At 35.4% G+C, this 26,570-nt stretch overlaps 4 protein-coding genes and 1 pseudogene across 5 annotated transcripts; all 5 read right to left on the bottom strand.

Moving 5' to 3' along the window:
• Positions 1-1,300: 1,300 nt before the first annotated feature.
• Positions 1,301-4,115, bottom strand: LOC106382700 (calcium-dependent protein kinase 12-like). Its single transcript, XM_048746624.1, has 8 exons — positions 3,942-4,115; positions 3,734-3,831; positions 2,819-3,368; positions 2,538-2,681; positions 2,301-2,453; positions 1,938-2,221; positions 1,630-1,854; positions 1,301-1,556 (listed from the first exon to the last, which is right to left on the bottom strand). Exons 3-8 carry the CDS (start codon positions 3,363-3,365, stop codon positions 1,440-1,442), a joined length of 1,470 nt encoding a protein of 489 aa, XP_048602581.1. The 5' UTR covers positions 3,366-3,368; positions 3,734-3,831; positions 3,942-4,115; the 3' UTR covers positions 1,301-1,439.
• On the bottom strand, positions 3,808-4,847 carry LOC106404506 (annotated as a pseudogene).
• Positions 4,848-5,796: 949 nt separating this feature from the next.
• On the bottom strand, positions 5,797-8,650 carry LOC106382719 (protein DYAD-like). Of its 2 annotated transcripts, XM_048746613.1 has the most exons (9): positions 8,435-8,650; positions 7,990-8,338; positions 7,538-7,921; positions 7,283-7,459; positions 7,146-7,203; positions 6,971-7,054; positions 6,581-6,873; positions 6,385-6,490; positions 5,797-6,182 (listed from the first exon to the last, which is right to left on the bottom strand). In XM_048746613.1, the coding sequence occupies exons 2-9, from the start codon at positions 8,304-8,306 to the stop codon at positions 6,093-6,095; spliced, it is 1,509 nt and encodes a 502-aa protein (XP_048602570.1). In that variant the 5' UTR covers positions 8,307-8,338; positions 8,435-8,650; the 3' UTR covers positions 5,797-6,092. The 2 variants fall into 2 exon arrangements, with proteins under 2 accessions (XP_048602570.1, XP_048602576.1); XM_048746619.1 differs by lacking the exon at positions 7,283-7,459.
• Positions 8,651-8,955: 305 nt separating this feature from the next.
• LOC106404468 (probable manganese-transporting ATPase PDR2) lies at positions 8,956-16,673 on the bottom strand. The gene is made up of 22 exons (XM_013845191.3): positions 16,479-16,673; positions 16,020-16,310; positions 15,834-15,926; positions 15,369-15,571; positions 15,057-15,129; positions 14,789-14,961; positions 14,535-14,709; positions 14,135-14,239; positions 13,938-14,048; positions 13,762-13,848; positions 13,502-13,684; positions 13,335-13,385; positions 13,130-13,255; positions 12,706-12,785; positions 12,153-12,261; positions 11,946-12,074; positions 11,549-11,614; positions 11,362-11,433; positions 10,987-11,138; positions 10,702-10,813; positions 10,500-10,616; positions 8,956-10,377 (listed from the first exon to the last, which is right to left on the bottom strand). Exons 2-22 carry the CDS (start codon positions 16,266-16,268, stop codon positions 9,310-9,312), a joined length of 3,534 nt encoding a protein of 1,177 aa, XP_013700645.2. The 5' UTR covers positions 16,269-16,310; positions 16,479-16,673; the 3' UTR covers positions 8,956-9,309.
• Positions 16,674-18,590: 1,917 nt separating this feature from the next.
• On the bottom strand, positions 18,591-19,505 carry LOC125581341 (transcription factor SRM1-like). Its single transcript, XM_048746603.1, has one exon. It carries the CDS (start codon positions 19,075-19,077, stop codon positions 18,619-18,621), a length of 459 nt encoding a protein of 152 aa, XP_048602560.1. The 5' UTR covers positions 19,078-19,505; the 3' UTR covers positions 18,591-18,618.
• Between the last annotated feature and the right edge of the window lie 7,065 nt (positions 19,506-26,570).

Raw genomic sequence — 26,570 nt, 5'->3', positions numbered from 1 at the left:
TCTTCTTCAAAATAATTGATATGACTTTGGATGTACGCTTAAACCTTGTTCGGCGAGGCTGTGAGGGACGACCACTTTGGACTAAAAGAAGCTCAACTCTTGATCATGTGGATTACTTACCCCATTATCGTTTCTGGTTCATACCCGCCTATTCAAGATGAAAAAGAGTAATATATCAGAGTTTTGAAAAAAGTTTTTAAACAGTAAACTTTAAACTCTAAACACTAAAACCTGATTCATAAACATTAAATTTTAAACCCTAAACACTAAAGCATAAACAACTAAACACTAAAACTTAGATAGAAAATACCTTTTTTCAATCTTTCCATGACATCGTTTTCATAAGCTTGATAACCATCACCAACTATGTTCCTCTGTGGTTCTGCTTCTGCAGATTTCCTGGCGGTCACAAAATCGGTTTGTGCTCTCTGAAGAGGTACAACCAGCAATGGATTAGAGAGATCACCACACAATGTTCTCGTCACTGCTACCTACAAGAGAGAGAGAAAAAAAGAAATAATCCACCATTTGACTTTTGACATAACAAAAAAAAACGAGAGAAACACCAAGTTAATACTCTCACAGCTTCATCTTTTGTAGCCATTACAATAAGAGCAGAGCATTTCTTTTTGGTACTCCTGACGACAACATCTTCAACACCACCAAACATTTCTCTGAGCCTTCCCGCTGTATAACCTTCACCAAATCAAGAAACCTTCAACACTCTCTCCTTATCAAGCTGAACACTGTCCACTTGGGATCATCTGGATGTAAGTTCAAGGCTTTCAACTTGTATGCTTTTGACATCTCTTTCTCGCTAAGCTTCAGAGCTTCCTCTCCAGAGGATAATATATAATGATCCACAAAACCCTTCATCTCTCTCTCTCTCTATCCTCTTCTTCTATGCAATTAAACCTAGCCACCAATCAAATATTGTAAACTTGAATAATCTAAAAACCGTAGGATATGTTAAAGAGACCTTGCTAATCTTAGTGAAGCTTTTTCTCAATTTCAGAGCAGTTTATTCAAAAAAGACTAATTATTAACTAATCTTAAACATGGGAGTTGATAGAAGAAGCTTGACCACTGGTAATGAAGAAGACTAAACAAATCTTTTCTCCCTCTCTCTAAATCTAAACAGGTTTCAAGACTCTTTTAAGTTATTGTTTCTTAATTTCTTTTTGTTTTCACTTTTAAAAACTGTTTTGGTAAAGTTATTAAATTCAACATTTCAAGACATTATATTAAGTCCAAACATTTTGTAACAGAGAACCTCCGATAACTGGTAAAAAGAACTAGCAAGATGAAATGTTTGATGACTATTAAGAGCTTGATTCCAATTACACTGGTCAGAATTGGTTTTATTGAAAACACAACGGGTTCAAAACAGAAAGTTCTATCAAGAAACTTTCAGTAAAATGAAAAGTTTAGTCATTCACTCAGGAATGAAGATTCTCAAAGTTGAGAGTGTTCCTCATTGTTCTCCTGCTGATCCCAACATTGCCATTTCCTTGCCTCATCATTGCCACAAACTCTCCATAGTTTATTTGCCCATCCTACAAAAGAATCAAACACCATTAAACTTCCTCTCAGCTACTTCACAAGGAAACAGTAAAAGATCTCTCTTACATTGTCTTGGTCGATGTCTTTGATCATTTTATCAAGATTTGAATCTTTTATACCAAACTGCTTCCAAGCCTGTTGGAGTTCTTCCAGAGTGATGCAGCCACTTGAATCTTTGTCAAAGAAAGAGAATGCAGCCACTAGATTCTCCTCTCTCTCCAGCTTGTTCAAGTGGATTGTCGCAGCCAAGAACTCTCCATAGTCAATTGTTCCACTCCCATCAACATCAGCCTGACACACACACACACACACACACACAATCATAAGATGATGACTTGGTGAAAGTTAATAGTAAAAAGAGAGTAGCTAGTTACTGCTTGCAAGAGTTCTTGGATCTCTGATTCCACAAGCTCTGATCCAACACGTCTGATACAATCTTTCAACTCTTCAAAGGTGATGGTCCCACTGTTGTCTCTGTCTATCATCTTGAACAGTTCTTTCAACCCACCGATTTCTTCCTCAGAGAGTTTCTCTGCAACTACGCGTAAAGCCATCTTCTTAAGTTTGTTCATTGCAGAGAACCTTTTCAGGCGGGAAACTACTTCGAAGTCCAATGGTTTATCTGGAGCAACCGTATCATCCACAATCCAAGGGTGACCTGAGAATATAAGAACACATGAATCACCACTATTATACATCATCTTTAGCAGCTAAACCCAACAAGCAAGAGAGCTTACACAAGACTTGATGAGCAGTTAGTCTTTTCTTTGGATCGCTCTCCAGCATTTTCATTGTAAGATCCTTGGCACTTTCTGAAATGCTAGGCCAAGGATCGGTCTCAAAGTCCAGCTTTCCTTGTAAAATCTCTCTAAAGATCCCATTATCAGTTCCTGGATACAAAATTAGACACATGAGATGAGAGAGTGAACACGCTGCGATTATACATATCTTTAAAGAGAAAGAAAGAATCTAACCAGCATCGAAAGGAGCAAAACCACATAACAGAACGTAGAGGATAACTCCAGCGCTCCATACGTCACATTCACGGCCGTAATGCTTAAGTAAAACTTCAGGTGCCACATAGTATGCACTTCCAACAAGGTCTGTAAACGTTGTGCCTGACAAAAACAAAAAACTCACAGTCACAAGAAGTTCTTTAAGCAAGGGTTCAATGACACAGTGTCCAGCAACACAATCATGGACGAAACCAGAGAAGGAGAATGATGTGCAAAGGAGGAAAGAATCAAAACCAGACCTGGTTCGCAGAAAACAGAGACGCCAAAGTCAGTAGATTTAAGAGAAGCATCTTCATCATCAGAAGAGAACAAGAAGTTCTCAGGCTTAAGATCTCTATGCATAACACCAAGAGAGTGACAAGCCTCAACGACGCTAACAATGGTCTTGATAACCTTAGCTGCATCTCTCTCACTGTAATGACCTTTCTCCGCGATTCTATCAAACAACTCACCACCTTCGCAAAGCTCCATCACAAGGTGAACACTAGTATCATCCTCGTACGTGCTTTGTATCCTGACAACGTTGGGGTATTCAGACAAGTGATGCATTATCTGGATCTCCCTCAAAACCTGGTCGCAATCTTCTTGACAAAGGAGCGCCCTTTTAGGTATGGATTTGCAGGCAAGCTTTTGACCAGTCTCCTTATGGGAACAGAGGAAAGTGGTTCCAAACTGTCCTTGTCCCAGCACACGACCAAGAAAGTAATCGTCTTTCAGGTTCTTGGTCTGGTAAGGTAGAACCCATCTGGTTCTTGACTCGCTGGCCATAGTTTGAGAGTCTGACATTTCCTTTAAGCAGAGGAAGAAGAAGATAATGAGGAAAGAAAATGACTTCAAGGCATTGAAGAGAGGCAAGTCAAGACCACTTTTATTGAGCAAATGAAAATAGTAATCATTAGCTGTAACAGATATATGAATTAATTTAACATTCCATTGACCAATAAAATCAAGTTAATATTAGGAATCTACGTGCTCGCTTCCTAGGACACTGGATAATGGCAAAACGTGTTCAGATGATCTCATTTCATGCCATAACACTTCCTGTTTCAACCAAACTTGAATAGAATATATAGAAAAACATAAAAATTATATATTTTCAACACGTTGTGTATTTTATTCAAAATAAATGATATGACATTGGATGATGGTAAAACCTTGTTCCACGAGGCTGTGAGGGACGACGACTTTGGCCTTACTTAGTTCCAGATAATGTGGATTACTTACTCCATTATCGTTTCTGGTTCATACCCGCCTATTCAACATGAAAAAGTAATATATCAGAGTTTTTGCAGAACAAGTTTCAATAAAAACTCTAAAGTTTAAACAGTAAACACTAGACAACATGAATTTGAGTAGAAATACCTTTCTCAATCTTTCCATGACCTGGTCTTCATAAGCTTGATAACCAACACCAACTATGTTGCTCTGCGGTTCTCCAGATTTCTTGGCGATCACAAAATCGGTTTGGCCTCTCTAAAGAGGCACAACTAGCAATGGATTAGAGAGATCACCACACAATGTTCTAGTCGCTTCTACCTACAAGAGCAGAGAGAAAAAAATGAAATAATCCAACATTAGATCTTTGACACTTAACAAATAACGAGAGAAAAAGAGTTAACGATAATACTCACAGCTTCATCTTTTGTAGCCATTACAATAAGAGCAGAACGTTTCTTTTTAGTACTCCTGATGACAACATCTTCAACGCCACCAAACTTTTCAAACACTTCTCTCAGCCTCCCCACTGTATAACCTTCACCAAAGAAACCTTCAACGCTCTCTCTTTATCAAGCTGAACAAAAGCACCAGCTCCACTTCTATCTTCTTTTTTCTTCCCATCAACACCACCACTCTCCGGGGTTTCAAACCCACCTCTCTTCTTCGCATACATCGCACGTATCCTATCCACCTCCTCCTTAAGCTTCCTCGCGATCCTCTCCACTTCATCATAACCCCTAGCCGCACGAGTCGGAGCAAAACCAGAACGCTCCCTTTCCTCCTCTTGGAATCCACTTGAGATTTCTTCTCCTGTTTCTCACGCTGGATTCTAAGAAGCTCATCAAACAGCTTCCGTCCCTTCTCGTCTTTGAAACCTCGTAAGATGTATTGACCCTCTGAAACTTCTCGTGAGCGTCGGGATCATCATGGCGTTTTATCCGGATGCAAGACCAAAGCTTTCAACTTGTAAGCTTTCGTAACCTCTTTCTCGCTAAGCTTCAGAGCTTCCTCTCCTGAGGGTAAGCCAAGAACTATATAAGCCCTGTTCATTTGGTTGCCGCATGTTTCGGCGTCAGCGGCAGCGTCAATGATGACAGTTGTTGTTCGTTTCGCAGACGCTATCGCATATTATATCGCGACCGCAGGTTTTATCGGCGCGGCGTTCGAATGCGGCGTCAGACACAGTTTCCTGCGTCAACAAAACGAACAAGAGTTGACGCAGAATGTTGATGCTGCCGCTGGTGCCGGTACCTACGGCAACCAAACGAACAGCCCTATAGTGATCCAAAAAACCCTCCTTTCTTCTATTGCACAAAACCACAAAGGAGTTATCTTTATTGCTATTAAACATAGCCACGAATCAAAATATTAAACATAGCCACAAAGGAGCTCTAGAATTTGGAAGTTTACTTCGAGCAAGGACATTCCGAGAAATAGAGAAAGTATATCGTGCTTGAGATATCGATATACCTGAGGGATATGGAGTCGAAGAGGAGGAGGAGGAAGAATCAATCGATCGCGTGATTCGTCGTGGATTGAAGAAAATGGAACTGAACTTGCTGGGAGATTTTGAGTTTAAGCTCTTTATTAGCCTTACGACGTCGTTTATAGTCTAATGACGCCGCTTTAAAGGTTTTAAGTGGGCTTTAGGCCTAATTAGGCCCACTATTATTATTGTCAATTTAAACCACAAACCCCCCCGGTTCTGGTTAAACAATATCTTTCCAATCAACTTTTAGATTTTGGAAGACTAATGAATAAATAAAAAATAAGAATGGTTTCTTGAGTCATGTTTTGTGAAACTCTCTCTCTATGCTTTTAAGTTTTAACATTTTAATGGAAACTTCTATTTTGGAGGAGGTCATTAAGCTGCTTATTGTCTTAGACTAAGCTGCTTTTTATCTTCATATGATATGAGAGAACACGAAAGGGATTAGTACCTATTTTGATCAATTAGCAGATACTAATTCAAACTTAAGTTAATCAGATAGCAGAAAGATGATGAGAAAGAAAAAATGATTACTCAAAACCTTCCTTGTTGAATAAGAGTAGTCAGAGAGAATATACAGCAACAACTACTATTAAAGCCTTGTCTCTAACTTCAATTAACACATTTAGATAAAGAGGATCACTTCTTCTACCTGTTCCTCAAACTTTCCAGAAACCTACTAATCTCTAGCTCAGTGTTTCCTTTTTACTTTGTTCAAGTTATCGCAGAAACCCTGTACAAGAAGTCTCCAAAGGGATTCTATGTAGGTGAATCTATCATTCATGTGGCCTAGTGTGATTGACTCTCTATCCCTGAAGAGCACGGACAGCGTCTGACATTTCCATTAACTGCTGCTCCGCTTTGGCTTTCCAGCTCACCAACTCTTTCAATGTTTCCTGAAACAAAAAACACATGATCAGATTCTCAAATCATGACTCCTTCACATCATGTGAAGCATTGGGAAAATTGCATGTAAACTAAATCAATGTGTAGTAGTGAATGAAGCAAAGGCTGTAAGAAGATGGGAGGGTGGTTGACATCTAGGCTATCAGATTTTCCTAAAATAATTATCCAAATCAATGTTTCTAATTTGTTTACCTGAGACAGAATACTTGGGTCGTCAATATCAGATCTTGGACCCGCAGTCACTGAAGAACCTGGAGTCAACTCTGCTTTGTCTTGATTAGAGCTTCTGGAATCACCTCTGGTCATGCAGATAAACAAGGAAGCAAAAACATTAGACAACCATATAAAACCATAAAGCCTAACCTAGAAACCAAGCAACAGTTCTAACCTCTCTGTCCTTTGCATTTCGGAGTTGAGCACTGACTGTTCCTCAAACCACATATGGTCTTGGAAAGAGCTTTTGCGAGCATTTGGTGGAAGAACATCGTTAAGGTCAGCTTCAACATCCCATGGATCAAAACCATTCACTGTGAAGTCATCCAAGTTGGTACTATGCAATAGATGTTCCCAATTGTGAGGAGATTTGCTCCCATTTGCTTGCAGATTGTTCTGCGAGTGCGAAATTCCCACCAGCTGATGTTCTACTTTATCTTTCCATGAAGCTAGTTCCTTAACCATGCTCTGCAACAGAAGAAAGTAGACAAAAGCATCACTATGTTAAACCATCCCTAGGCAAGAAGATTCAAACAAATACTGTTTACTTGTTTTGGGTCTGAACCTGTGTTGAAGTCAGTGAAGTTGAGATCTCTGCAATTTTCTTATCAGTCTCTACCTTCCACCTCATACATTCCTTGAATCGTTTCTAGAAAAAAAAATGCAAACCGAACAGTTTTGCGTCTCTAACTTCACGCATTCCTTGAACAAAGAAGCAAAAATGAATCTCAAAAAGTCACCTCATTTGCATCAGCATGATCTGGTAACTTTGGCTTGGATACAAGGTTCTTGATATCACTGCATTACAAGCAAAGAAAATAAGATTACAAGTACACCTCCTTGACTTCAAACAAAGAAAATATTGAAAGAATAATACCTCTTCATTTTATCAATCTCATCCCTAAGCTTTGAAGAGACAGCAGAAGATTGAGATATAGGAGATTCATGCGCTGATCTCTTAATCTTCCATTGAGATAAAGGAATCAAATCAGTATCAGGAACTCCAGATTCACGCTTAATGTGAGCCACATCAGCCACAAGCTCCTTAATATCACTGCACACCCCACAAAGAAAACGTCATTACAAAACACATCTCAACTTCAAACACAACAAAAACTGCAACCATTAATACCTCTTCATTTGATCAATTGCTTCCTTAAGATTAAAGGACGGTTCACAATCCCCAGGCTCAAGTTTGATCACACCCTGAAGCTTCCACCAAGGAGGAGGAACCCAATTAGGATCAGGAACCCCAGACTCACATTTCACCTTAAGCAAATCAGCACTCTCCAGCCAATACTGCATGGCTCCTTCGGTATTGTAACACCTCCTAAACCTATCAGCGCCGCCAGGTGTCACATTCCCATCAATATGCCTCAGCAAATGATCCAACAGCCCAGTATCACCGATTCTCTTCCGAGCTATGGATCTTAACTCTCCTCGTGAGATAGGTTTCTCGAAAGAAGCACCTACCTCCTTTAAAACATCCTCCATGGCTTGCTCCGCAGAATCAACCCTACAAAAGGACTCGACTTTATATAAAGGGTGAGGATGAATGATGTTAAAGGCGACGTCTTTTGTTACCTATTAGTACTCCAACGAGTGGTTCTCTGTTTCTCGAAGGTGTAGTTTTCACTCTTGACTGCAACGAGAGAGCTGTTATCTAGTGATTGAGAGAGTTGTTTTCTTTTCAGGACGCTTCTAGTTACATGATGAAAGCCCTCTTCTTCTTCTTCCTTCTCTAGCTTGACTGTGACAATGGCTTTCCCGGAGGAGCCTGAGGACACGTGCTTGTCCTTCTCTAACTTGACTTTGACCAAGGCGTTCCTAGAGGAGCTGTTATCTTCTCCCATCATGGTATAACGATTCAGCTTGATGGGACGAAGCTTCTTCTCAGACATCTTACATAGGCTCTAGCGATTCACATTTCAAGCTACAAGTAAAAATCAACGCCGGGGATTAATCGCGATCTAAAATTGAAAACAGAGAAGGCTTAAATCGAGAGATTTTGAGATGAGAGAGGCGGCACCTTTAGGATCGAGGAGGTGGGCGAGACGAACGAACCAGACAAAGTAGAGGAAATTGAAAACAATAGCTGTCGATAGTGGTTGTTGAGGAGAGCCCTAAAACCGCTAAAATCCCTAAATAATACTTATCTGCTTCTCCCTTTTCAGTATTTGCCGCCGTTATTGGTAAAATATTTCTTTTTTTTATTTTTCAGAGTGGTTTTACCACTAGGAAGAGAGAATAGTGTCGTTGGCCTAACAGAACCAGACGGTTTAGCAGCCAAAGGTATAGTGAACCAGACAGTCTAGCAAACGTGCACCTTCACACACGGGCACCATTCAGAGACGTGCGGGACAACTGCGAAACAAGCAGTTGTAATAGTAACAAAAATATATAGTACTCACAGCGGAGCGGTTGCAGGGCGTTTCAGGCGTTTCATCACCATTCGAAGCCACAGTATTACTCACGCTTATATAATAAGGCGAAATCAGAACGTTAGACACTAATCGTTATGACTGGTTTCAATTTATTAGTCTAACAGAGTAGCAGGTCTCAAGTCTGATTTAATGTTTCGAAAACAGGCATACAAGTTTTCAGATCCTCTAAACAGAACTGAGAAACGAAATAAAATGGAAGCAAGGAACAAGAGGTAGAGACTAATGTAAACCCCTTACATTTTAATTCAAGTATTTGAGAAATGTGCGCTTCTTCTTCTTAGAGAGTAACCAAAAACAAAGTTAAGAAATGAGAACCAAATGTCTTAACCAGAGAGACCTATGCTCATGTCTTCAAAGCTTCAGCAAAAACAAGATCCCAAAACCCAACATCTCTCTCGGAGTTAAAATTGTATTTTTTGATTGTTTTACCTGAACCTATAACCCTGTCTGGCTCTTCTGATCATACCTTCTTCTTCTTCTCCAGATTCGCAGTGACACTTCTCTGCTTATGCTTCCACGAAGGAATCTTACCAGGGAAAGCCCACCTGAGCAACCTCTCCCACGAGTAGCAGATGACGAACATAAGCAAAGCCCAGAGGAGAAGCTTATCCCTCATACCTTCAGGCAGAGGCACCAGCTTCAGCGAATCGTTCAGGTCCCTGAACAGATCAGATGCAATCACCGTGAAGAACCCTGCTCCAGCGATGAGCGCGTAGAAGAAAGGTTTGTTTTCTCTGATACTCTGGTTAAAGGGGTGTCCCATGTAGTTCACAGCGAAAGTCGCCACCTGAAGCATCATGCTCACCATGTACGACACCGTGTTCACCAGGTTAGGATGGAACGTGGCGTCTGGTTCGATGCATTCCTCGGGCATGTGTTTCTCAGCTTCCTTCACGGAGTAGATCAAGAAGGTTATGTGGACAGCGAACTGTCCAAGGAGAGAGAGGAAGAGGTACACGGAGAAGACACTCGGGTGGGGTCGCTCTGCAGAGAGGGTTTGAAGCGGTCGAGCGTGGGATATGAAGAGGAAAAACGCAGCTGTTAATACGCCGCTGATTGTTGCCTGGACATCACCGAGCTTCACACCGTCCAAGTACATAACACTTAGTACATAAGCTGTGGCGAGACAGTTGAGACCGAGAATTTTGAACATCTGAAGAGTCGTCACTAGTGTACTGCGACCCTGTCGGATTATGTCCGTCACTGGAGCAACCGACGCGTGTTTTGCTGTGAAGGGAGATGCCATTGATGCATCCCCGAGTTTTACCACGGGTGCTGACCGGCCATCACCTTCGTCACTGTTTAGTTCATCCATCATCTTCTTTAACTTTTGTCTCTGCAATTCCGCAGCAGTTAAGTGGCGGTTTTGGGGTGGGGCCTTCGCCTTTGACGATCCTTCTCCATTCTGAATTGCGGTTTTGCTAGCTGGTTCTGATGGTTGTTTGGGCTTTTTTGACTTCGACTTAGGATCATCTTTAGACGATTCCGAGGGAGTGACAGTATTCAGTAAGGCAACTCCAACATGGGCCTGGAATTGTGAACAACAAAAATACAATCAAAAGAAAGAAAGAGAATAAAGCATATGTATCATTCGCCTGACATCTAAAAAGCTAAACCTCAATCTTCCAAATGAATTTCTATATGCGTTACCTGCTTCAATGCTCCAACATCATTTGTCCCGTCCCCACACATCAGAGTTCCCCTTCCTACCGCTTTAAAGGTGGTTAAGATTAGCTCCTTCTGCTGTGGAGCAACTCTCGCAAAAACCTGAAAGGAGAAATGGTTAAAGAGTCGGGCTCTATTATTTAGAAATAATAAATCAAGTGATAAAGAGATTACAAGATATGCTTACTTTAACAAATGGAATGACTCTCACAGTAGCCGATGTAGCCTGTAGCATTTCAATGCTGTCTCCTCCAATGCATAAATCATGCGTTTCAGCAAGGGTTTCGATCTCTTTGTCACTGTAAACAAAAACCATGTCATCCTATCTCAGTCAGAAGCAAGAAGAAAAAGAAAAGACCATGGAGACTTGTGTCACAACATATACTGTTGGTATCATGTGAATACCTAAGCTTGTACAAGATGAGGATACGAAGTTGCATTAGTTATACAGTAAATGTGATTAATACTACACCTGTAGGGTATGATCTCCTTCTCATCAGGTGACATCCACTTATATTCAGCTCCAGGCCTTGATTGGCTAAGAATTAAGACTGGGTTTGATACAATATGCACTTTGCTTGCAACATGACAAGCTGTCAATGCCTGATCACCTGTAATCATCACCTAAAATCATGGAAGTAGGATAAGACATCCCGTGTATCTAATTATTAAAGAAAGAACGAGCACCTTTGCAAGAAAAAAAACACGGCGACTGAAAAATGGAATTAAAAAAACAAGCTATACTCAAGTCTGAGATAGCTGCTTTGCAGGCAAATTGTACTGAGTGGAAAAAAAGAGGCCCCCTAATTCCCGAGTCTGTTTGCATTATAAGAACACAGTAAATTACCAAGTCATGGGATGAATTCTTCAACTCTAAAAGAACGGTAGCTGAATCTGATCTAATGGGGCAATTGAAGACCTGTGATGCATTATAAACCATTAGGAAACAATTTCGATACCAGACCATCGTTTACAATTTACAAAAACGAAGAAAGTAAAGCTTCATAAGAGCAAAATGCATTCTATGCCATTACCGCAAACCCAGCAAAAGTAAGGTCATTCTCAACAGCATCTCGGTCCATGTCTCTAACTTCACTGGCCTGGTCAACATTAAAATACTCGTTAAGTAAATCTTAAAGCTAATCAGCAGAAGCTTGCATAATCCATAACAAAAAAGTGATGGATGTTAATATTATTAAGTACATAAGAACAAACAGATAACTAACTATTTCACCATAAGACCAAAGAACGCAAGACTTCTGACATAAATTTAGAGATTCACAAACAACGTCAAATAGATGAGCAGTGAATTCTATTCTCTACGTCTGCAAGTGTAAAGCGTATCAGTGACACAACTATCTAGCTAAAATGACATGCGTCAAGTTTTTTCAAGAAGCCAACAGGTTCATGAGTCAGAGCATGCGTAACTACCGTCATATCAGGAAGTCGTTTAAATGCAAGGGCCAGAACTCGAGATCCTTGGCGTGTGTATCTCTTATATGTTTCGATATATGCTGCTGGCACATCCACAAGTCTATCTTGGATGGTCTCTGGGGCACCCTGATAAGTGAAATATAAGCATTTAGATCTGGATTTACTGATAAAATTTAGCCAACGAAAATAATGTATCAAGCAGACCTTCACAAACACAAAATATTCCTGCTGAATACAAACGATAACTGACATTCTCTTCAGATGCGAAGCAAAATGGTATCTCTGCATTATCTGCACCGAGTTGCCATTTCCTCTGCAGCGGATAAAATAGGACAATTAGAATCAATCTTCTTCGTATGTGTGCACACGGCGAAACCATTAAGGTGTATATATATGTATTAGCTTCAAAGAAAATGATAGGTACTCATGATGCCGAGACGCAGAATGTGAAAAACATTGAAGCAGAGCCTATCGCAGTATCTCAGGTAATGTAATACTATCAGTTAACATTTTCTATGTGAGCTTTAGTTCCCGTATTCCCTTAGTCAACTGCTTCACAGGTAGACATCATTTTTTCATTTTTTCATAAAACCATAAACAAAGAAGAAACCATTATATCTAATGCAGTAGCAGTACGTATCCTTATATTAGCCTTTCATCTCAAAATCTATGCACGGTAATCACAGGGCTAAATAGGCACCGTACACAAAGTATGAGAACAAAAGAATACGAGATTAATAAAAGTGACAATAGTTACCTTTTCGGCAAGGCCTTTTCATCAGATTTGTAACTCCAGTCAATTCCTTTAAGTGCAGCCTTCTCAAGAGGATCACCAACCTGTAAGTATTGAAAAAGTGTAAGTATTGAAAAACAGAGTAAAGCATGACAGAATTTCGTAATGATGACTAATGATGCAAAAGCAAAGCATAAGTAAAATTATCATGCATCACATGTGTACTATATACACTTTAATTTAAAACTTATTAAGTGTAACATGGAATCCATTGTCAGATTTAATAAAAACATATGTGCGTGTATCAACAGAGTCTATAGACGGAAAATCAAAGACTTGCACAAAAATGAAAATTTGCACAGCTCAAAACAGGAACAACATCAAAACTTATAACAGTAAATTGAGTTGCTCTAAACCAAAAACAGAAAAGAAATTGAGTTGCTCATACCAGCTTGTTGTCTACAAAGACTAAAGCATGACACGACGCCAAAATCTCTAATGTGCGTACGGGAACCTTGCTCATATCAGTCTCTGCTTCTTCACCATCAGCCAAGCCCCCAACTCCACGAAATTCCTATGTAGCAGCAAATAAAAATGAGTTTACCATAAACAAAATCAAGCAAGCATATACCAAGAGCTTCACTTAAACTTACCATGTCATCTGACGTGAGTGTACCAGTCTTATCAAAACAGCACAAATCGACCTGTCATTAAAGAAAAAGGGTAACACTAATAAGACAACTAATTCCTTGCAGGGTGTCGCTCGCTCAAGATAAAGAGTTCTTAATCGAATAGCAAAATAAGGTATAACAGATACTACCTTCCCGGCAAAAGGAATCCTAAAAGGCTCTGTGCAAAAGATCCCACGACGTGCAAGAGCAAGTAATGACGTGTTGACAGCAATGGATAATTCCATAGGCAATTCTGGCGGGATCACTGAGGTGATGATAATTGAACAGCCTAGCAAGAGCTTATATTTGCTCCTTGTAGGATCCTCGAGACCCTGCAAAGTAGATTCCTCATAACTAGTATACATAGACATATTATTTGAATAAGAACCTGAAACAAATATTACCGTACCTTTACAAGAACATAGCCCGCAGCTATCACGGCAAACACAACTAGAAATAATATGAACAGACCACTCTCCCAGCTGTTTGCAGTAACCTGAGTGTTTTTACCAAAAGGATCAGAACAAATAAAATTCTTAACATGGTGCAAATGAAACAACAAAAAACATCGGAAAGATCCCATACCCTCTCTGTAGAAAATAAAATTGTCCGCATTAGCTTTCCTTGGCTTGTCTCAAATCCAGTTCGGAGAACAACAGCTAGACAGCCACCATCAGGGGTTTTCAGAGGGAATGTCTGACCCCAAATATCAAATAGTATGAAACACAAGTTAGGAGCAAGCACTGAAGAATAAATTGTTGAAATTGTTGATACGGAATTACCTTGTCAGGTGAATGTTGTAAGATCTTGGTCCCGCCAAATAAAACATGATTTTTATCCCTCTTGATCGATAACTTCTTATCAGATCCCTCGCCAGCAATTGCAACCTATAATATCCATCATACAATCTCAGCAAAACATATGGACCATATTATACAAGGATACCTATTGTGAAGTAAGTATTGCTCGCTAGTTAATAATTACGATCAAAGTTTCAAACAAGGTGCTAGAAACTATCACACGTATTGTAAGAGAAGCTGCTTATGAGAAATAGCAAATAAGATGGACCAAATTTATCATTTGTGCACTGTTACAATTCTGAACTCTTCAAATCCAAAATCCAGAGAGCAATAATTTGGAAAGAAGCCAACAAACGAAAATGACGTTGAGGAACGAAAGTACCTTCCACTGGGGAGTTGACTCGCCTGTCAAAATGGCTTCATTTACGATAGCACTTCCTACAAGTAAAAGCATGTCGGCTGGTACTGTCTTATCCTCCCCTCCAGTGTGGGTAGACGGCCTCCCAATAGATACAACATCTCCTGGCAGTAGATCAGTGCCTAAGAGCTTCGCCCACCTAAAATTTGACATTTTCAGACACAGCAGTAATACCGAAGCGATCTTTAAGGAAAACTGCGTGTTATTAAATCACAAACCTCCCGCATCGATAAACCATCACAGTCTGACTGTCCACCCTAACACGTCTTAGGTCGGTTAATGTCTTCAAGCGACTTTTTGCCATTGTTGACTCGAACATGAGAAGCATGAATAGTGTGAACACACTGTAATACCAGAATTCATCCAAGCACCAAAGACCCACACAGAAAACCTGAATAAAGAGGAAGAAACGCAGTACTTGGAGCAACAGAGCCGTGGAAGAAGAAAAAGAACTGTAAGATACATGCATTATCAAGAAAACAACACCTGAAATACGAAAAATGGTTCCGTGCAGTTTTCTTTCAATAGCTTCTGGAATGTAGGTTGCGGATAATCAAATCTGCGAGAAGCAGAAAAAAGTATCAAACCAGATAAAAGAACAACCACGCTTTGGATATACATTCAGAACGAGAAATGATTAGAAAAGAAAAGTTAGTCAGACACATAAAAAGAAAAACTGATAGCAGAAATTACGAGACACGCAAAAAGGAATTGCTAATAAAAAGCTTCAATTATCGACCATAATATGATCTTGTGAATCTGATATATACATGTATAGAAAGTGATAAGTCGACTTACACGTTCCTTCCCCACTTCTCAGTGGCTGTTGCGACCTTAGCTTCCGTACCATGGCCAGTACATTTGAGATAATGACCAAATGTTTCCTTTGTGGGGTAAGGAAGCTTGGAAAAGGCTCCCAGCTCTTTCGAGTACATAAAACGCTGCTTTCTGAAGTCAAAGAATATTTCTTCCGTGTCTCCAGAGGATGACGAACCAGTCATCTGCAAACGTCAAAAGACTTAACTGTTAGAACATGATAAGTAAGAGTACTGGAAAAACTCAAAGCATTTCCAGGCTAAAGAGGATTCAAATAGTATGTGGTATAAATTCATTATTTTCCGCAGAGACATAGTGTGTTGACACTGAACTTTACATAAATTAAGTCATAAAAGCAGTCTAAAACCAGTTTAAAAGCCAAACCATTCACGGAGCCTATCTTAGTGGCAGCTTAACAACTGAATCTAAAACCTCAAATGAGCTTACTTGGCTACGAAAATGAAGAGGCACAACTTCTTTAGACCCAGAAAACTTGGCTGGTGTGACTTTACACGCATCCGCCTGGCTGATACTGTTAACCTGCGAATCAACACACAGGCACAACACAAGGCCATCATAAACCTTTCACTCAAGAAAAAATCTACAAGCATCCACAAGAGTGATGAGGTTTACCTTGCTAAACTGGACAAAACACTTGAAATCCACAGACCACATAGTGAACAGCAAGACCAAGATGTGAGAAGCAAGAAGGCCACCAAACACGATCAAAGCATCAGTGAAGTCTATGCTAGGCACGATCGTAGTCAACCACGTGGCATAGAGAATCGCAAACGGCCAAACATCCAAACGCCACGCCGAGCGTTTCTTCCTGCACAAGTCAACCTTATCCACTACCTTCCCTCCCACGCGAAAGCTCGACATCCCAAATCGAAAACTCTAGGTCGCCGTCAGTGATCTAAACTTCTGCACAAACGTTACAGAATCAGACTAGTAATCGAATTCAACACGAATCGCAATTGGAATCGAGAAATCTACAAGAATCTGCCTAGTGTCAACCGTTCAAAGCATCCGAAACCAATCGAGAAGGTTGATTCTGGAGTAGATCTAAGGAGAAGGGAGAGAGAGACGAACCTGTAAGCTAGGATTGAGCTTGAATCGGTGAGGATCTAAGCTAGGGTTTACAGTTACGGCGTAACGGAAAGGAATCGCAATCTCGTTCGTCTCCTTCACCTTCACGCCTCACGTCTGAGGTTCCTCCCCCAAAGAGATGTTCGATTCACACTGGATCGTTTTTTTTTCTTTCATTTACTTATGCAGACCCTCTTATTTCCAGTTAATTTCATTTTTACCCTTTTATTTCTGAAATTTTTGTTTTAGTTTGTGAGTTGTTTTTCTAATTAAATTTATTTTGAAGTTTTTCATGTAAAATTTTGATTAAAAATTTGGAGTAGTTTTCATACTAGACATATATAGTATTCCAGAAAAAAAAAAAGGGGCAATTGTCAATAATAGCACATTTTGAAGTTTATGTCTCAAAAATAGCACTAAAAGAAAAAAGTCACAAAAATGACATTCATTAAAGGGTAAAATATCCCTAATACCTTTGGTTTAAAATTAAATAAACAAACAAAAATAAATAAAATAAAAATAAAATGAAAAAAAGAAATTTTTTTTATAGTTTCAGATTATATGTTTTCAGATTCGAAATTATTAATAATCTTTTTTAAAAAAAAAAATTGAATTTTTATTTTTTTTTCAAATTTTCTTTTAATAATTTAAAAATACTTTTTGAAACTGTTTTTTAAATTTTTTATTTTTTATTTTAGTATTTATTTTTTATAAAATTTTAAATCATAATTCCAAAACCCCACCCCTTAACTCTAAACCCTAAGGTTTGGATTAATTAACTCAAGGGGTATAAGTGTATATTTACCTCTTTAATGAAACCTATTTTTGTGACTTTGAGCCTTGAGTGCTACTTTGGGAACAAAAACTTGGTTTGGTGCTATTCTAGTCTTTTTCTCAAAAAAAAACTTTAAAATATTTAAAACTGACATTGGCTTTTACAATCAGTAAATTTCGCAAAAAAAAAAAGTTTCATATAAATTTCAAAATAAACTAAAATACATATATGTATAACCATTTTTAAATTCTGAGAAAAACCTGTAAATGTGCAATATTAATTAACACATATGTTAGCTATATTTTAAAATTATTTATTTTTACAAAGAAATTTAATTTTCAAATTAAAAAAAAATACACAAAAATGTAACACTACATAAGAAAGGGTTTGTAAACAATTGAAATATAATATAACTAGATATTTTACCCAGATATATGGACAAAGTCATCTTATAAATATTTATTATTATATATTATCAATTCAAAGCCCATTACAATTCAACTATATTACTTCAATTATGACATATTAAATTTATTAAATTTTTAATAAAAGACATAACTTTACAACTAAAGATTTAACACAACTGAATATATCACTCATAATTTTATCTAAATTTTTAACATTGCTTACACATTGCTTGAGCTTTATCCATATAATGAGTCAAGATTCTTTAATCAAAGCAAATAATAGTATAGATGTGAACCAACACTTATAGAACACATCGAAAGAAAAATTATGATGTGTTCGGTTTGTTTAAGTTTGACAATTTTAAAAAGAATTATGTGACATTTTATTATACTGTTTTGGACAGTAGAACATTAAACATAGTGATGTTAATTTTAGTATTATATATGTACACAAATATATAATATATATTTTTCAATTTAACAAGATCGGATGAAAAATACATGTATATAATATTGTATATATTTCGTTTTTATATAATAATAATCATCCAAAAATATGAAAGATAATTTGTTTATGAATATTACTTGAATAAAAAGAAATTGAAATCTATATTAGCATTATCAAAATAATATTATTTATTATTTTATTATCCAAAATTAATAAAAATAAAAAGATAAATAATTGATAATATAATAAATGGAATTAATTATATATTAAGGGTATAAACAATATTAACCAGACTAACTTTTAACGTAAAAACCACTTCACAAATAATAGTATATATATATATATATAATCCCCAAATGACACATTTTCATAGTAAAAAAACAATTAAAAATTTAAAACATAAAACATAAAACATAAAACAAAGCAATTTGACGTTAGCGACAAGCCAAATTGAATGTTAAGTTTTTTTATACATATCACACGTTCTGAAACAAACATAAAATACAACCTCACCTAACGAGAAGTAGGTATATTTGTCATGTTGTCTGGAACTGTCCATGTGTTGAACGGTGCACTAGGAACTGGGGAGTAAGGTGTCGAATGGTGTTGAGCCCCGTAAGCCATGTAAGGTGGCGTAAAGAGATTCATGTCAGTTCCATAAGGTAAGACATATGGTCCAACCATTGATTGGCCGATAGTGGGTGCGCCATAAACAGGAACATTCACTGATGGATGCGAAGCGGCTTGCATGTTCCATATGGTAGGTGTCCCAAATACATGATGGTCTAGTGATGTTGGTGAAGTGGCTTCTGTGTTCCATATGGCTGGTGTCTCATATGCTTGATGGTCTACCGATGGTTGCGAAGCGGCTTTAGCGTCTTGGCATGTGATTGGTGCTTTCATTGCTGAGATGTTACTGCTTTCCGAAACGTTGACATCGTGAATGTTATGTCTCTGTCTGCTTCTGTTCATAGCTCTATGACGTGCGAAGTATTTTTGTGCGTGACTTGCAACTTGAGTTGGTGTTCTTGTCAATACTACGTGACGTGAAATGCTACGCCAATCACCTTTCCCATATTTTTTTAGACCAAGAAGAAATTGACTGTTCCAAAAAAACAAAAAACATAATATTCAATATTTTATAAAAATATCAACTATAAAATCATAACTATATAAAAACCTAAGCTATATCCAGCGCCGGTCCATATATTTTAAAATTTTCTTAAGGCCCTAAGCCAATATAGAAAATATAAAAATAATGAAAATTTGTAGTGTAAATTTTTAAACACATTCCATGGATCCTAAGCAGCTGCTAATGGTGTTTACCCCGCAGGCAGGGCCTAACTATATATTATGCAAAGTGTCGGTGTCTCAGTGTAAGAAAATTCATAATATTTTACACTCAAAAAAAAAAACAGCTCTTATTTTTCATATAATTTATGATAATTTTTTTTATACACCTAAAATTACTGTATAAAATCGTGATGTAGAAGTAGTCGTACTAGTAACTAACCTGTGTTCAAGCGGTGTCCAAGGAACCGCCTTACGTCGCTTTGGTTTTGGTTCATCTTCTTGCTTATACTCACATTTGCGATTGATACTACGTTCCTCAATGCTTCTTTCTCGAACATTTGTTTCTATTGGGACATCATTATAATCAGGAAGAGGTACAATTCCAGATTCAATCATCGTAATATCATGAAGTAAACTCTTGTAATGTTCTATAACTTGTGCTAGAGTTTTCTCTGGAACAGAGTCAGCAATCTTTTCCCAACGATTATCTGTCTCGTCAGTATAAACCACAAGAGCTCTCTCAAAAGCAATATTATCATCCCTACTCCATGATAACCCACCACCAGTTTTCTCTGATATGATCATTCTCTAAGTAAATCTATTACAACCTTCAAGAAAATGTTAGACCAACACTTGAGAATGACACTATAACCTCCAAAACTAGCATTGATAAAACCTCAAAACTGAGATATTTCAAGAGCTACTGAACCTACATGGAGAAGAATATTCATAACATATATATATCATTTGAAAGAAAGCAATGTTAATGATAAATACCTATACTTAGGTAGCTATAACTTTTATAGACAAACACATACTTTTTTTTTTGCTTTTTCCTAATTTTTTTTATTTTCTAGTCCTAACCATAATATTTTGTAGTCCTAATCATATATGGTACATAATGGTAATACATTGTATCATATCACAGCTGGTAAACAATACTGGAAACAAATCTATATTTTCATTTATAAAAAAGTAATGAAGAAAAAAGGCTTAGAGTCTTTAAATCTTATTGCAGTAAAAACTCTATAAATTAATAATATCGGGAATATGAAATTTATTCATTTATAGAGTTATTAATTTATAAAAAGTTTCATTTTTTTAGATTTCTGTATTTTAGAATATGACTTTTCTACAAAACAAGAAAATAGTTTATTTGTATATATATTCATTAAATTTTAGAAATTCAACTTTTATATATGCTTGTTATATTATTTGGTGTATACAAAATATGTTTCATAGAATTTAAATATAGTTTTACATATACATTCATTAAATATTATCAAAATATATTGAAGTGTTAAGAAAAAATACAGATATACTTCATTGTGAATATTTTTTGTGAATATATAAAACACATAATACAATATTTTATTTGTACTTATATAAATTATATTTATATAAATTGTAGTGGGACTATATATTTACATACAATTTTCTAAAAATTATTTTGAACCGGCCGAACTTGGAACCAAATAAATGTATTAATTTAGCTTGTTAATTAATTTATCGAATATTAATTTATAGAGTTTCTATAGTATGTTCACTGACAGCAACAATTGCATACAAGTCCGAATCTTTGACGTCATCACGAGGCAAAATCTAAATTATACTTAAATTTGTTGTCTTCATCCATAGGATTCCAAGTACCCAATGCATTTTACTACATATATAGTATGATATATTATGTTTCTTAATTAATAAAAATTTGATTTTGACCGCACTTCAAAAGCGCGAATTCTCTTGGATTATAAATAAAATTGATATAATTTAGAATTTTGAGATTGTACATTATTATGTTACAAAGTCTGTATTATTTCGAAGCAACAATTTTTTTTAACAATTATATAATTTATGAGTTAATTTATTTGAGATTTTGTATAACTAAAACCGACTTGAAAATATATATTTGGTTTGGGTCTCGGTCCAAGGCAAAGTACCTATTGGATATTTTTTTGACTAGCAGGTCTTGGTTTGGGTCCGTCCTACCCAAGACCTGATCGGATACTCAAAGTACCTGGAATATTTTGTGTATATTAGGTAAACTAGATAATAACCCGCGCTACGCCGCAGGAATCTTCATATATTTTGTTTCTAACTGTTATTTTAGTATCATATTTCGACTGATATGAATTAATAATTTAAACAAAAGAATAATATATTTAATTTAGTATTAAAATTTTGAACATAAATATTTAAAATGGATAAAACTAAAGCTTAAACAAAGAGTAAATATGTGCTTTCATAATATCAAAAACATGCTTTCATAATATCAAAAACATGTTTATTATTTTGTATTTGGTATCAACTCTCATATTTAGTCTAATTTGGATATAAACCTAAACATTTCAAAATAAAAGAATATCACTATTAACTTGTATGTATACTTCTTTTTGAAGTTTTGTAGTTCGAATATATCACTTTGATTTATAAATTTAATCCCATATATATTGTGTAACATTTTTATATTTACTATAAAAAAGCTCGTGTATCTCTCACAAAAATTATTTTGTTATCATTTGTCAATGCCACACTCCCTCTTGCTCCATTTCCGCAACCTCTTATCTTCCATATTTTGTCGTAGAAACTTTGATTATTTAGTTTGCACATTTCATTATATCTTCCATATTTCATTGTAACTTATAATATGGAAAATATGCAAACTGATAAAATGTAAATAATAAAAGTTTTTATCTAAGGAAATCAATATCTAAATATTTATTTTTGTAACTTGATATATATAAAACTATTTTAGATAGAATAGACAAAATTGAAATAATTTAGAATTGGTGTAAAGTTGTTCCTTAATTCATAGCTTCGGTGCATCCACCTTCTCAATGCTTCATCCGCATTCTCAACGGGGCCACCCATATACTCTACAACTATATCTGCAGTTTCTGAGTCAAATCACTTACACCTAACCACAAACAAAGTCTGGACATTCCAAAGACAAAATAAATGCTCTACTCTCCAATCTTTCAATTCAGGTTCAATTAACCGGTTCACCAAAAATTCAAAATCACCTTGTAATCTACATTTTCTGAAACGGAGATCGCTTGAAGATCCTATACACAGCAAAAACCATACACATTGTATCCTTCCTTGTGAAATAAAGTTAGATGTAATCACATACACATCGCAAAAACCATCTTTCACTTTCTGGTTCAAGTCTGTGTTGGTGACTGGAGCCTTAACCTTAAGGCTAATCCGCTTAACAGCATCAAGCTGAGCTGCATCTGCATTCTCTATCGGATCAGGATCAGACAAGCTGATTGCCATAGCTAAATGGACTTGATACTTTATCTTCAGTCAAATTGAAATAAACACCATCCACGACCGCCGCAGGATCACATTATAGACGTTACCGAAACCTAACGAAGAGACAGATAATGTAAGAAATGGGCTCGAGCTAGAGCTACTGAATAGGGGCGGGATCGATCATCGGTCTAGGAGACTCGTCTAACTTGTGATGGTCTCCAAATCCGCAGCCAACACCACTACTTCCTCCGATGTGGAGTTTCTAAAGGATGTTTCATCTTCGGCATCGTTCTTCAACGACGAACTGATCTCTCTCTCTCTCTCTCTCTCTCTCTCTCTCTCTCTCTCTCTCTCTCTCTCTCTCTCTCTCTCTCTCTCTCTCTCTCTCTAAGTCTCTAGTTTATTCTCCAATTCATCATGGGCTAATCAAGGAAGAAGAAAATGTAAAACACCACACGATGACAAGGAAAAACGAAATGTTCTTATTGGTGCTACAACTTTTTTTATTTATTAACATGTCACCTCCTTAGACTTCTAAAAAAGCTGAGATGTCAAATGCTTGAAAGAACCTTGTATTATTATTGTGTTGATTAGATATATTTGGGCATTGCATATATAGTTTGGCATTACAGATATTCTTTTAAGTTTTAGGTTCGAGTTTTCAGTTATAGTTTTGAGTTTCAAGTAAAAAAAATAATATATATTTCAAATATTTGTATAACATTTGGATATTTTTAGGTTTATTGGGTCAAATTTAGAGTAAAATCTAGAGTCTTTTCTGGTATTTAAATATTTTGGATATTTCTTTTGATTTTTGGGTATTTGTTTGGGTGAATATTTTCAGATTTTCTGATAGTTTGATTTTTTTTTCATTCCTAAATACCGAACTGGACATGGTATATATCCAAAATTTACAACTATTTTACAATATTTGAATTAAGAAAACTAATACCACGTGGTATAATTAGGGGTGTCAAAATGGGTCAAATGGGTCAACCCAACCCATAACCCAAATGGGTTTACTGTTAATGGGTCATGGGTCAACCCAACCCTTTTATTAAATGGGTTGGGTTGATCCATGATCCATTAAATTAAATAGGTTAGATGGGTTAATGGTTGACCGTATAATCATTTATACACATCAATGTGTTTTTAATCTTCGGATACTAAAGACATAAAGGATACATAAAATTAAAACCCGTTACTATGCGAATGTTGTAACTTAAATATTTAAAGATGAGAAATAATTAATTCAAAGTGTCATTTTCAGTTATATTATTGTTATAGATGCTTCAGTTTTAAGTTTGCTAAAAAAATTTAATTCTTTACTTTTGAATATCAAATATATTACGTTTTTATACAATAAGAGTAGACTTTAACATAACTAGAGATTTTTTCCGCGCTTCGCGCGGATTGTGTCTTATAAATTTATTTTATTTATAATATTATTTGTCGGTTTGTTTCTTTTACATTAATTTTTTGTTTTTCCAATGTTAGTTTTTCTTAATTTAAATTTATATGTTTATAGTTTTTCTTTTTTTCTGGTTGTAGATGGAGAATTATATTTTTTATTGATAGTTTTTGAATGTGACATAAACTTTTTGAAATTTTAAAATAATGTTATATATAGTACAATTAACACATTAAAGAAAAGAAACATATTTAAGCACATTTTATACAGGTTTTATATACATAATTTTAAACATTATATATGTATATATTATAAGTTTGAAACATGTAAATGCTTTCTAAAGTTAAATACTTGTTCTGAGTTTACATAACTTATCGAAAGTTTTATCTTTTTTAAATTTAAATCACAGAAAAAAATCAAAAAGTCAGTATAGATGAGTTTTCTTGGGCTTTTAAATCAACACTGAAAATTTACATGAATCATATAACAACAGTTTTATAAACAACTCGATAAAATTTGACCGAGCCAAAGATTTTCACACAATATGTTCTTTCTTCTTCAAATTGCGAAGAGCCTATAGGCACAAGAAAAAAATCATAATTTTTGTTTTCACTTATATAACATTTTTTTTCCTTTACACACGGAATTTATTACACTGCTATAAGCAATTGAGAACTCTATTCATATAAGATTCACATCTATGCATTTTGACAAAGAAGAATTTTAGCCATCTTTAGTTTCGGAATGAATCAACTTCAGTCATATACACTATATTTTCTCTATGATTCAAATCTTACAATTTTAATATATGTGCAGATTTCCATGTGAAAAAACACGCACGCCATCTATCGTTCAACCTATTACTTTTTTCAAAGTAAACACTATAATCCTCGTTTGGTTAGCTCCACAAACTAATCTCTTTGGATCAGTGTAACCTTTCAGAAAATGATAATCTTAACATCTTACAAAAAAAAAACAACAAATATTGACTTATTTATATGAATATATATTATTTTAAATCATTATAGTGGACGAAGAAAGCACCATAATTTGTACAACAAATTTTCTTAGATTCACTTCATCATATTCACCATTTTACCATTTTAATTACATAATTTTATATGAGCTTCTTCACCTTTCCCGGTTATTTTCTCTTTATTTATAACTACAATATAAAGTTATAAACTATATATATATTATAAATTAATAATTTATTTACTCTTAAAGTAACGATTAAAAATAGAACATAATTCAATATAGATATATGATTCTATTAATAAATTAGCAGTTACAAATTTAAAATTTTTAGAAATATCAAAAGTTTTATATTAGTTAATTATCTTCTAAATGACATTTATTTTTAATTCTTTTTGGATGAGAATATTTTGGCTGAGGTGGATAGCCTCAAAAGCCTTGAATTTAGTCCCTTTTATATAGTAGGACTGTAAATGATATATTGGAAAAAGAACTTTTTTACCAGAATATATAAAAAAGTTAAAAAATCAGAATATAAACTTATAAATAAATAATGCTCACACATCTATTACATCTAATCTATTAAAATTAATATAATTTTGTGCACTTGTAAATATTAAAGCCGCGGTTTAATAAAACATTTATACCTATAATCTTAGCAAATGTTTATGGTTAGTGAGAATATGTAATGTTTATTGGATAGTTTTTCAAATATGTAAGCTTTTTAATATTCAACTAGATTAAGACCCACACCTTATGCGGAATGAACATTATATGTATAAATTATTTTATGTATTAAATGTTTTTACATACTATAAAATAATAAATATATATTGAATAATTAAAATTTAGTAACTATTATATATATATATAACTAAATTAGTGCGAACATAAAAATCAATTTTATTAATCCAAACAGTAATTTTTTATTTGATAAGATATATATTAAATTTAAATGATATTAACATATATCATATATTTTTAATATTAAATGAAGATTTATACTCATATGGTCTTTTGATCATTTGTATCTTTTATAGAAAAAACTTTAAATTACTGATAACAAAATTTTTATTGTGAGATATAATTAATTTAAAACTATATATATTATATAAAGATATATATATATATATATATCTATTTTAATCTTAATAATTAATTAAATTAGAATTTTTACTTATATGATTTTGTAATCATTTGTATTTTGTCATAACAAAAAATTCAAACCATGGATTACAAAATTGGAATATGATACTTTAAACAGTTTTAGTAATTTATAGTCGTTTTTAAAAGTTCAAAATATAATACATATAGAACAATCTATTTTTTATTAAACTAATTTTTTATAGAAGATAACTAATTACAAAAAACTCTCTAACCCTAAGAAAGAGCCGCCGTCTTCTGATCTGCTGCTCCGGTGGTCGGTGTTTCTCACCGCCGCCGGGAGCGGTTCTGCTACGTCTCCCTGTTCGCCGTCTTAGTTTGAATTGCGGCATCTCAACATCGTTTAGACGTGGGTTCAGATCTG

The sequence above is a fragment of the Brassica napus genome, chromosome A2, assembly GCF_020379485.1.
Source record: "Brassica napus cultivar Da-Ae chromosome A2, Da-Ae, whole genome shotgun sequence".
Lineage (NCBI taxonomy): Eukaryota > Viridiplantae > Streptophyta > Magnoliopsida > Brassicales > Brassicaceae > Brassica > Brassica napus.
Note: the sequence above shows the minus strand (reverse complement) of the source record. Positions and strands in the feature narration are given on the sequence as shown.

Excerpts from the sequence above, each read along its gene's own strand:
- LOC106382700 (XM_048746624.1), bottom strand. The coding sequence starts at position 3,365 with ATGTCAGACTCTCAAACTATGGCCAGCGAGTCAAGAACCAGATGGGTT. Across the intron at positions 2,682-2,818 it reads CTCTGTTTTCTGCGAACCAG|GCACAACGTTTACAGACCTT; the intron begins GTCTGGTTTTGA and ends TGTTTTTGTCAG. Across the intron at positions 2,222-2,300 it reads AACTGCTCATCAAGTCTTGT|GTCACCCTTGGATTGTGGAT; the intron begins GTAAGCTCTCTT and ends TTATATTCTCAG.
- LOC106382719 (XM_048746613.1), bottom strand. The coding sequence starts at position 8,306 with ATGTCTGAGAAGAAGCTTCGTCCCATCAAGCTGAATCGTTATACCATG. Across the intron at positions 7,204-7,282 it reads GAGATTGATAAAATGAAGAG|TGATATCAAGAACCTTGTAT; the intron begins GTATTATTCTTT and ends CTTGTAATGCAG. Across the intron at positions 6,491-6,580 it reads GAAATGCAAAGGACAGAGAG|AGGTGATTCCAGAAGCTCTA; the intron begins GTTAGAACTGTT and ends CTGCATGACCAG.
- LOC106404468 (XM_013845191.3), bottom strand. The coding sequence starts at position 16,268 with ATGTCGAGCTTTCGCGTGGGAGGGAAGGTAGTGGATAAGGTTGACTTG. Across the intron at positions 13,849-13,937 it reads TTTTATTTTCTACAGAGAGG|GTTACTGCAAACAGCTGGGA; the intron begins GTATGGGATCTT and ends AAAAACACTCAG. Across the intron at positions 10,378-10,499 it reads ATGTTGGAGCATTGAAGCAG|GCCCATGTTGGAGTTGCCTT; the intron begins GTAACGCATATA and ends TCACAATTCCAG.
- LOC125581341 (XM_048746603.1), bottom strand. The coding sequence starts at position 19,077 with ATGAACAGAAGCAGACAGAGACATAACATTCACGATGTCAACGTTTCG.